The sequence below is a fragment of the Hirundo rustica genome, chromosome 6 (assembly GCF_015227805.2).
Source record: "Hirundo rustica isolate bHirRus1 chromosome 6, bHirRus1.pri.v3, whole genome shotgun sequence".
NCBI classification, from domain to species: domain Eukaryota; kingdom Metazoa; phylum Chordata; class Aves; order Passeriformes; family Hirundinidae; genus Hirundo; species Hirundo rustica.
The window spans coordinates 51,644,419-51,655,880 of record NC_053455.1 but is presented as its reverse complement, the minus strand read 5'-3'; the positions used below and the strand labels follow the sequence as shown (position 1 = coordinate 51,655,880).

Genomic DNA, 11,462 nt, shown 5'->3' with positions numbered 1-11,462 from the left:
AAAATAAAGTAATTAGGGGAAATTGGTAAGGAACTGGAAAACAGATTACGGGAAATGAATAAAGAGAGTACCCAAACAAATAAGGGAAAAACAAAGGGAGGGAAAATGGGGCGGGGGGGTGGTGAGGTTTAAACAAGGGAAGAGGAAACAACGGCGGGGAGAAACAAAGGGAGTGAAAAAACAACGGGAGGTGGAAAAACAAGGAGGGGGAAGCAAGAGGAAGGAAAAAACAACAGGAAAAATAAGGGGAAAACATAAATAATGGTGAAAAAGTAGGAAAAATGAAAATGAGGAAGAGGGGGAATATGAGTAAGGGGGGAAATAAAATATAAAAATAATAGGCAAAAAATAAATTTAGGAAAAATAAAAGCAGCTTTGTCTAGCGCTTAAAAACCAAATACACAGCCCTGACATTACTGTTTTGCTGTTTTCATGACTGAACTATTTGTATGGATTCAATACAGTATTTAAAGCCTGTTCAAAACAGTACCATGGCTTATTAATTTTTGTTTAATATTAATAAATTATTAATCTGCATGTTTCAGGCCTTTTTTTTTTTTTAAGCACAGTGAGCAGGTTATCAAGCCCCTACAGGGGCCCAACTCAGATGGTTGTTTCCTATAATTTTCAATGCAATCATTGGGCACAATAATTATATTAGAATGCTCTTGAACTAATTTTGCTTAAAATACAGCATCGCACCCAGGAAGCACGAATTTACTGGGCTTCCCAGGCAGATGACCATGAGGAAGTCACTGTTAGTCCCAAGTTTTGTGGCATTCAGCTTAAATCCAAAAAGCACCAGGTGCAGACCAAACTGAAGGGACAAAGCCTTGGAGAACCTGTTCGTTTAGCAACAGAGACTCCATAGTTCAAGCTCAGGAGCATGTAATGGGAACTTCTGGTGGATTTTTGTTACCCCAATTCAGCTCTCAGTGAGCTAAAAAGCCCTGTTCTGTCCCAAGGCTGGCTGACGGCTCTAAATAAACACTGAGAGTTCTAAAAGAGCTGGGGTTGACTAAATTTCCCCCAAAAAACCTGACCACAAGCTGGTTGTCAGCTTTGTGCTTCTTCAGCCTCATAACCACAAATGCCTTTTCAGTTGGGAGGTGATACAGGGAAATGCTGTTCCCTTTTTGTTCCATGACTATTTTATGGTTTCATAGGCATTTCAAAATCCTCTCGGTTCAATACAGTAAGCATTCACTCTGACAAATGGTCAAACACAAAATTGCACCTTGATATGACACTGGTATTTGTGAATAGCTGTTCTTTCAAACTAAAAAAAAAAAAAAAACAAACTCACAGCAGAATCCGAGAAAGTGATTTATTTCCACTTGTCCTTATGAGTTAAAGACAGTTCTTTTCTTTATAAAACAGTATCATGTACTATTTAGAAAATGATTACACCTTTCTTGTCCAAGCAGTTACACCCAGATATGTCCTCCTGTCTATCTTTTAGGGATAGGTGGGTTGGTTGGTTTCTTTCTTTACAAGCAATCCTCAGAATGTAGCATCAGAAAGCATATATAGGGGAGGATAAAGTTACCAGCAAATGGATAAATGTTCCTGGAAAATTATACATTATCAGAGGAACTCATCCACCAACTAGTGCTCCATTGGCTCCTCTGCCTTCTCCATGGCTTCCTCAACAGGTGGAACCGGCTGAGAGAGAGGGAAAAGAAATATTTTAGGAAGGCAGAAGACAACACTTGACAAATCAGCTTTGTCCCATTGGGGCACCACAAGCAGTAAATGCAGCTCGTGTCAGCCAACAGCTCACAAATTACTGTTATCCAAATTAAGCACAAGCAGGACATGGTAAATAGGAGACTATGGAGGCATCTTGCAAAGGGCATGAGAAACGTAATTCCATTGTAAAACAGTGAAAATTCGCACTTGATCAGAGATGAGGAGGGAAGATGACATTGGAACAGCCTGGCATAAATCCAGCATCTGAGTTACCAGTTAAGATTATACAGTGTTCATATAGTAACTTCGCATTTTAAAAACTGCCTTCCTAAAACTCTGCTACAATAGTAGAGTTAAATTTATTTAAAACATAATAGATCATATCTGATTACTGTCTTTCAACAAATCCTATTTATTCATATCTGAACCACTCACCTTTCTCTGTGGTCTCTCCTCAAGACCTTCTAGAAATGGTGCTACATCATCATCATCGTAGATGGTAAACTCCATGTCTTTGCCCACAATTCCAATTGAAACATTCTGTCGAGCAAAGGGTTGGAAGAACTGAGAACCATTTTCCCGCAATTAACTTTGGCTTTTCAGCTTTCACTTACAAAAGCTATCATGTTTTGAAATCTTCTAAGTAAAGCCATTCAAGGGTTTCAGTTTCTTTCATTTTTTCTTTTTAATAACACACAGTTTCTTAAAACCACCTATTTTCATCTCATTTTGATTTTCAGAATTTTCAGACTTCTAAAAAGCATGGTGAGCTAAGGATAAAAAACCATGGAAAATGGTAGATCATTGGATATCCTTAAGATTTTCTTCTTCAGCAGTTCCTCAATTCATTGTCAAAAGTTCATTGTCCAGCTTCGTGATGCTGGATGCTCTATAAACTGTTGGTGCATTACCTTCACTCACCACCCAGGTGAATTACCGACTGCGATTATAGCGCAAAGCTGGGATTCTACAGCTGCATGTAATGCATCTTTAAACACTGATCAAAGCTTAAAATAGACTGAAGCCACCACGGAAACAATGTCTTATTTAGTGAAACCCCCATTTTTGTGAAGAAAAATCTGAGATGATCACAAAACAGTAGATAAACTGGTGACATGAAATGAAGATGGTATTATCTACCAGTATTCAGATTCCAAGCTTCAGTGCCAGCCATACTTCACAAGAATTTTGTCACAGTACTTTCAAGTAACAATGGCAAAGGAAACCTAATCCTCACCTTGGTGGTCAGATCCTGTTCAGCAGGAAGAGTCTCTCTCAGGGCTCGCAGTCCATGTTTAACTAGCTCATTTAGATTACCTTAAAATGGAATCAGAAAGATATTGACAAACTATATGGTACTATCTCTAGATACTCATTCCCCTTCTTCCTAATCCTAGTTAACAACTACAAAATCAGCTTGGTCAACCTGACTCCCAGAGCTCCTCTCCTTCCTGAGCAGTTATAAAAGTTTTCCTTAAGAAATCAGCCTTCTCCTGTATTTGAGGTTAAGTGCATCCATTTTTGACCCCCTGCCTTGCTTTCAGTGATAGTCACGTTTTTCCCCCAAGCAGTTATTCAATGGTTCCTCATCATCATCCCATACAAAAATAAATTCACCACTTTAAATGCAGCACCTAAATACGTGCCCTGACATACTAACCCTGCTCTGCTACGGAAACAATTACTTTCCCTGGGTTAAAAAGAACAGAGGCTTTTTATGTTTTTCACACTTTTTATGTTTTTCTGAGCACAGTTTCTCTTTCCATTATATAATAAACATAATGGTGATTTTCATTAGGTAATCAATCTTTCCATTTGGCAATAAACATTCATGTTAAAACATGAAAATCTCAACCATAATCTCTGCAAGTTTGTCTTTGTGCAGATTTACAGTTATGCCAAACTTGGTTCACAAAAATTTATCTTCATCTCACTAAATGCAAGATGATGGAGTGGCAGCAGGAAATAAACTGCAGAACTGATGAACAGCAGTGGGTAGAGAGTTCCATTACTCACAGTCAGTGAATTCAGTCATGTGCCTCTCCAAGTAAGTTCGTGCTGACTGTGAACGAGCACCAATGGACATTGCTTTGCAGTCAAAATAGTTTGCAGAGGGACAAGTCTGGAAGATGTGAGGACCCATATCCTACAAAGAGAGAAGAAAAGCCCCACAGAATGTCAAACAAATATATAAATTCACACCAACTCTGCTGCTGGAGAATTACATTTTCTAAAAGCGTTTTGCTTCATGGTACATCACACCTACATTTGTGCACACAAACGTATTTTATATATATATTGCTGATCATATCACTGTTCTTATGCAATTCCTTCAAAACTGTTGTTTAAAAAACCACAATAATTAAAAAAGAAAAATCAAAAACCAAAGCCCTCTTTATTCCCACTTTGTTCATCTGAAGCTTTAAAATGGACAAGACAGCTGGCACAAAAAAAGTGTTTCCCTCTCTGTTCTACAAATTGCACTGTGCTTGAGTACGCTCCCTACTTCATGGCTTGCAGCAGGTATTTTACACACATTCTGTCTTATCTACAAAAAAGTAAAAACTTGCTGTAGACTAAACCATGCCATCCAAAATTTCAGGCAATATCATAATTTCTTCCAACCATCCTCATGTCAACAGTCTTGAGGACAGAGATTCTCTGTGCGCTGCATTAAGCAAAATGGTGTTGCTAAACAAGTGAGAGAGAGGCCAGCGGTGATTTCCACATCCATTTTTTTACTGATGCCTTGAAAATAATAGTTTGTAAGCAACTAAAATCAATAGTAAAATATTTACATAAACAAATTTCATTTTTGCTCCTTAGAATAGTAAGTGTAAGTAGGGTTAGCTATTAATTAACACTTCTGAGTTATGTTTCAGAGAAAATTATTTCCTCATTCAGAGAATTTTGACGAGACTGCCTCTTCCATCTTTCCCTCTCAACATTTATCTGTTGCATAAAATTTCCCTAAGCACATTTTCTTGCAGATCAGTAGCAGCCAGGGCAGCTTACTCACATCATAGCCTGCGATGAGCAGTCCTACTCCATAGGGCCTCCTGCCGTAGCGCTGAGTTGGAATCTGGGTTTCTTAAGAAAGCTAAGGAAACAATCTCAAGATTATATGGTAATTACCCAGGAGTTTTCCTAAACCAAGCAGAGGATGGATCAAAACGCACCCTTACGGGATGTTCTCCAAAAGTATACACAAGAAGTGTGAACAAAGAAGAATTGTCCAATAAACTTTTTCAGCTTTTAAGCTGTGGTAGATGAAAGTCACTGTATGAAGGAGTAAAAAGTTAAAAAAGTATAACAAGCGCACAAAAAAAGGATACTGCTTCCAATTAGCGACACTAGGCGAGAAACTGGAAGAGGTCTATCAAACACAAATCTAGAATCCAAACACTCTTGACGCATGAAATTGCTAAGGAGCAAAAATATAAAAAAAAATTTAAAAATTCAAATCAGTGCATAGATCAAAGATACAATGAGGTTCTGTCTTAAGGCTTGTCTGTTAAGGCAAGCATTTTTGTTTCAGCTCTGCTCATTGAGAAAAAGGGTGAAAGGCTTTCTGTGATTTCATTTCTGCATGACCTATCATTGTTATTGAGAAAGTTGACCACAGGTTTGATCAAGTATAAACTGGGTATTTCAGCCATACAAATGCAAAGAAGGTAGAAGTTCACGCAGGCAACAGATGGATCCTCTGGAAAAATGGCAAAGTTAAATGGTAAGACTGCTTTGTGACGCTGCAGCAATTAAAACTCATTTCAGAAATCCTTCCCACCCCTTCTGATCAAAGTTGCTAAAAGCAAGCCCCACAAACAACACTGTATGTGTTTAATAACCTTCTCAAATGTGTGTACATAGAAGCAGCTGCCAGAGGAAAAGAAGTGATGGAGTTTCTCAGACTGCTTGGAAACCCTATCACACTGTGGAAACCAGACAGGACTGTTTTACTTGTAACAAAACCAAAGAGCAAAATTTTAGGCCAAACAGATGAGATTTCTGCCAACTAGTTAAAAACCTGCCAGAACTTCATGCTGAGGTCTTTGGCATAATACAACAAAGCAGCAACTCAAGTCTAATCCTTAGCCAAGCAGAAAATGTCATTTGCAATAGTCTGAATGAACTTTCCCTCATTATTGCAGCACAGTGTATGTCAACAAGCAGGATACTCACCACAAGAGTCTGGCATCGGCAGTAAGTCCAGCAATTGAGATACCAATATGGTTGTCAACGTACAGGATTTTTTTCTGATGAGCTGCCAGCTCAGACTGTGCTCTCTGTGCATAAAAGGAAAAAGTTATGTGGCAAACTGAACAGTCTGCTAAGTACTGTGGAGAAATCTGCTAACACTTATAGAGAGAACTGAGTATGTTCACGAAACAATGAAAAAAAATTAAATTTATAAACTTGCAACAGAAGACAAGAAAAACCTAATTCCACTTCAGTTCTCCCAAAACAAAAGAACAGACACTCACTTAAGTTTCGGGAAAAGAAAGGAATAGATTTACTGCTTAATAACTAATGGAAAGAAGGGAAAGAAAAAAAAAAAAGCAACACGTCTGTTAAAGGAAAAAAATCATCCACTCATTTCCTTCACCATTTTGTGAAGAACTGCTTTGCATAGGTACTGGAAATTTTTCAGTATTCAAACAAAGGGAATCTGCCATTGCATTTACACTTCACGTCTAAGTACAGACCGCACAAAACTAATTTGCCAAACCAAAACTTTTCTATGAACATTACTGTCCCCACTGAGACCAGAGGTTCAGTTACCTTGAGAGCCACCAGGACAGCGTGTGTTTTCGACTTCAGCCCCACAGTAGCTGAGCCTTGTTTCACAGCTTCCATGGCATATTCTATTTGATGAATCCGGCCCTGCAAAACCAAGTCGAAGGTCGTCAATCACTCTCTAGTTAACTCTCTGAATCAGCTCCCAATGGGCTTGCATTCTCAGACCTTTGATTCCCCACCCCAACGGGGATGCTTACTGCATAACAGTTTAAATCAGTACATGATTCAAAGACAGATAGAACTTCCAGCAGAAGTTGGACACTTAACTTTTAACTGGGCTTGCTAAAGAAATGGGTCTTACGCAATTGTTGTGTCTCACCAGGCATCCCCCAATAACTTCTGAACAAGTTATTGGCCAACTGCAGTCAAGTCTGGAACAGGAGTATAGGTCTCAGAGAAAATGAAGTCACTACAAGTTATGCAGAGGTGGCCAGGAGCTTTAATGCCCATCAAACAGAACCACTGACAGTCTTCCCATTTTCAGCACTCCAGTCCATGTCAGACAGTCAACACGGGCACTCCTACCCTGCAGGCATGACACCACGGAACTGCATCCCACCAGTAGGAAAGGAGTGGCATGCAGTAGCTCTTACGGTGAATGTGCAAGGAATGATCTACAGGATACCATCTTCCCATAGGTTGTTGGGGATTTTTGGCATAAGGTTCTTTATTTACATCTACTAGAAAGACCCTAATGCCAAATTTCATCCCCTGTTATAACTGGAATTTCAATAACATAGGATATTTCCTGCCCAAGAGCAGCACTGAATCGCTGTGACCTGTCTAACATGAATTTGTCAGCTGTCAGGAATGACATGCAAGACTGTAAAAATATGAAACTACTTTGAGTTCTTAAATCTCCTATTTCTATTTCTTTTCTACCATGTTTGAAAACATCTCCCAATAAAGTATGATTTGCCCCTGTATCAACAGTGCAAAAAACTATTATGGCATCACATCACTGCCTCACCCACAAGAATGGATGGAGTAGCAACTGCAGCACAGTAGCAATTTTAAATGTCTTATTTTAGGAAAAAAAACCCAACACTACTAATATTGTCAAGGCAATTTAAGAAAAACATTGAAACTTGCGCTGTTGATAATTTTGCAATATTTGCTAAAGGTCTCAAGAGAATATTATAGTTCTAAAAGTAAATTTTAAACTAACAGATAAGATAAAAAAATTAAAGTTCATGATACAGAAAATGACAAAGAAACACAATCATTAAGAAGGATGAAAATAGTTCAAAGGCACCTACATCTATCATGGTAGTGACAGAAAAAAAAAAAAAAAAAAACGGAAATATTCAAGGTTGTCCTTATGGAGAATGGAAAGGATAGAACACTCTGTTGCACTGTATGGAAAACGTATCTCACATGCAATAGTTCTACATGATGAAGAATTTCAGTAGCAATACAAACCCATAAACTAATGATACATTAGCTTTATACTAACACAATTTGCTGCTTGCATTTTAAATAAATCTCTAGGTTTGCTGAATATATAAACGAATCATCTTCCTGGGCCCTGGTTTTCTGTAAGTACCCTGTCTTAAAATATCCATTAGTGAGAGAAAAGGCAATATTAAATACCTCAGCTGATGGTGGCTTTCAAAATTCCAGAATACTTATTTTCAACGCAATCTGTGTAAGTCTCAGAACACACAATGTATGTTTTCAGTAACAATACACAGGTGAAACTGATTCAGAGCTAATAAAATTTCAAATTCAAATGCAAATCTCACTTGAATCTCCCAATTATAAACTATATAGTTCCTTTCCCATATTAACTAGTGGGCAGAAGAGAGAAAGTCCTAGCAACGGCCTAACATTGGGGAGATTGAAACTGTTTCATGCTTTGTGTACCAACTTAGTGTAGCTCTGTAATGGATCATAGAGTGATGGAATGGTTGGGGTGGGAAGGGACCTTTACAGATCATCTAGTCCAACCACCTAAATATGACAGCATCTCTTTTGTACCTCACAGGTACATTTAGAAAGCAACTGCCTTAAGCACCTGGAGGGGACAAGGCCCAGGTAAGCACCACCCAGGCGCATACAGAAGCAGACAGGGATGTGTTGAGAGCTTTCTGGTGACCTACAGCCTACAAAGGGAGAGGGGAGCAGCCTGAGGGAAGCTTCAGGCACCTGAACACAACCTTTGTGACTGCAATACTCCTGCTGTAAGATGGAGAAAACCCAAAACGCAAATGTATAAAGGTTTTACCTGCGGGCTCCAAACCGTGACATCATTGTCATACTGGTTGCGAAACTGGAATGAACAAAATAGAACTCATTAGTATCCCTAACAAGCTAACAGAGTGTTCCTGAAGGAAGCCCTGCTTGCTTCCACAGAATCCCGGAATCAATAAGGCTGGAAAAATCTCTGATACATCAAATCCAATCTATGACTGATTACCACCCTGTTAACTATGGCATGGCACTGAGGGCCACGTTCATTCTCCCTAAACGTCTTCAGGGATGGTGACTTCACCTCCCCCCTGGGCAGCCCATTCCAATATACACTTTTTCTCTGAATAAGTTCTTACTTTGTTAAATTCCTTTTGTCAAACTGTTAGTTGGAAGGGATCTCTGTAAATAATCCAGTCCAACACCCCCACCAAGTCAGGGTCACAGGAGCAGTGACACAGGAACACATCCAGGTGGATTTGAATGTCTGCAGAGACGGAGACTCCATGATCTATCTCCCTGGGCAGCTGTCCCAGTACTCTGAAACCTCCAGCGTAACTAAGTTTTTCCTCACGGTGTAGTGAAAGTTCTTTTGTTCCAGTTTATGGCCATTGCTCCTTGTCCCGTCCCTGGGCACCACTGAAAAATGTCCAGCACCATCCTCCTAGCCCGCCTTTGAGATATTTGTACCCATTGATGAGATCCCCTCTCAGCCTTCTCTCCCCCTGACCGAACAGGCCCAGCTCCCGCAGTCTCCCCATAGCAGAGATGCTCCAGACCCCTGGAGAGATATTTACACGGATCCTCACGGGGCCTCGGAAGTCTTTGTCCCAGGACCGAAGCAGGGCCCGGTCCCCGCTCCCATTTGTTTTCACGCCGGCAGCGAGGCCCAGTCGCGCCCGCGGCCCCGCGTGGCCCGGGAACTGCTTACTCACGGGCCCGCTCCCTCCCGCCCGCTCTCCCGGCTGCCCCGTGCCGGCCTGGCGGGCGGGCGGCGGGGATCCCCGGTCCCGGGCCGTGTCCCCTGTCCCGCCCCGGCGCCCCTCACCATCCTCCTGCTTCCCGGCGGCGGCGGCTCCGGGCGGCGCGGGGCAGCGAGCGCTCCGGGATGGGAGCGGGCAGGCGGCACCAGTTGCGCCCTGAGTCATCGATGGCCGCGCCTGCGCACTGCCTCGGAGGGAGGCGGCTCATTAAACGCCCATTTAAATTACCTAATTTGTTTTGTTATTTTAAAGCTTTCTGATGAATAAAAAAGTTTATTTGGTTCGGAAACGACTTCCTTTCCTCGCCGTTTTTGTGTGGGAACAGGATATATAAACGTTTTATTAAAGCGAGCTGAACAGCTTTCAGGTCTCAAGGAGCTTCCAGTAAATATTCCCTCAGCCTCTCCTCAAATGCCATTCCCCAATAACTTCCTACAGCAATAAGGGACTCCCTAAAGCTCCATTTACTCCGCCTACGGTAACAGAACAACACACAGACATTTCCTCTCATTTTGGCAAAACCGCGTTAGTTTTGATAGAGAGCTAAACCGCGCCAAGACTCCCCATTGTTCTGTTTTTGTACAGCGAGCAATGTCAGCAGCCACGATTTTAGCGATAAAAAGGCAGGGCTGTAAAACTTCATGGAGAATATTGGTAATAGCCGCATACATGAAGAACTTTCGGAAGCTGCATGAACTCTTGTAGTTTTATTAAATAACAACCGAAGTATTTTCCCGAGTAATCTTTCCCCCTTTATTAGCTGGATAGAACAAAATACGGTCAAACCCGAAGTCACCAGATGTCCAGCTATTAAATTTTTATTCTAAAGCAAAGGGGCTGGGCTCACGTGGCAGCAGGAAGGGTGGCAGGGGACGGAGTTCCTGCTGCTGCAGGGCTGCACGACTGTTCTGTATTCCCAAGGCGGCCGTACGAGAGGATGCCGGAGGCAGGAATAATCTCTAGGACGGGGAAACGCTTACCGTGGGAGGAAGTCATTCACTTCCTTCTGGATGCTCCTTCTTGCCCTTTAGGCTCAGGACGGGACCTCCGCAGGCAGGGCTAAAGCCGGAGGGTTGGAGGTGTATTTCTGACTTCATCTCAGTTTGCCGGTGTTAAAGAGCAGCTTATTTCTCATCGAAGTATTAGAGCTGAGGGTGTGATGTGTCGATTCAGAAGGTTAGAAAGGCAAAATCAACAAGGCGAAATCAAACAGCTCTTTTTCAGATAACAAAGGCATCACACCAGAAAGGAAGCGTTTTGCATATATTACAAATTTAATTGCAGAGCGAAAAAGTGAATGACGAGCAGCAACCAATATATTACATCGAGATGTCACAATATAAAAGAGTATAAAAGGACTGAAAAGTAAAGCAAAAATTATCCTTACATTTAAATTAACTACTTATTTAAAAATCCAAGGAGAAAATAATATTTTCTCTCTTTTAGATTCACAGTTGGCAACCAGGATGACTTTGGAGCAATGAATACACAATTGATAGCTCTATGAAAACAAGTTCAGTGTTCAGTAATGTCCAAGTTAAATGTAAGGAATGATTAGGAAGGAGACATAAAGCATTGCTGTGCCACTGTATAAATCCATACTGTGTCTGACCCCGTTGAACACTGGCCATGACACTTGTTTCCCACCTTGAAATGATGTGGCACTGGGAAAAGTAGGAAGAAGGATTCAAATTACAGAATGGCTTCATATAAAGGATGGCAGTAAGGAGCAGAAGTCCTCAGTCTAAATAACAGATAAATGAGGAAAGGCTTTGAACCCTTGCCAAATCACGGCTG

The 11,462-nt window shown here is 41.0% G+C and overlaps 1 protein-coding gene across 1 annotated transcript; it reads right to left on the bottom strand.

Annotated features, from left to right (window-relative positions):
* Positions 1-1,313: 1,313 nt before the first annotated feature.
* PSMA1 (proteasome 20S subunit alpha 1) lies at positions 1,314-9,840 on the bottom strand. Its single transcript, XM_040068231.2, has 10 exons — positions 9,731-9,840; positions 8,720-8,764; positions 6,475-6,576; positions 5,875-5,978; positions 5,028-5,116; positions 4,712-4,782; positions 3,709-3,838; positions 2,930-3,009; positions 2,128-2,232; positions 1,314-1,665 (listed from the first exon to the last, which is right to left on the bottom strand). The coding sequence occupies exons 1-10, from the start codon at positions 9,731-9,733 to the stop codon at positions 1,609-1,611; spliced, it is 786 nt and encodes a 261-aa protein (XP_039924165.1). The 5' UTR covers positions 9,734-9,840; the 3' UTR covers positions 1,314-1,608.
* Between the last annotated feature and the right edge of the window lie 1,622 nt (positions 9,841-11,462).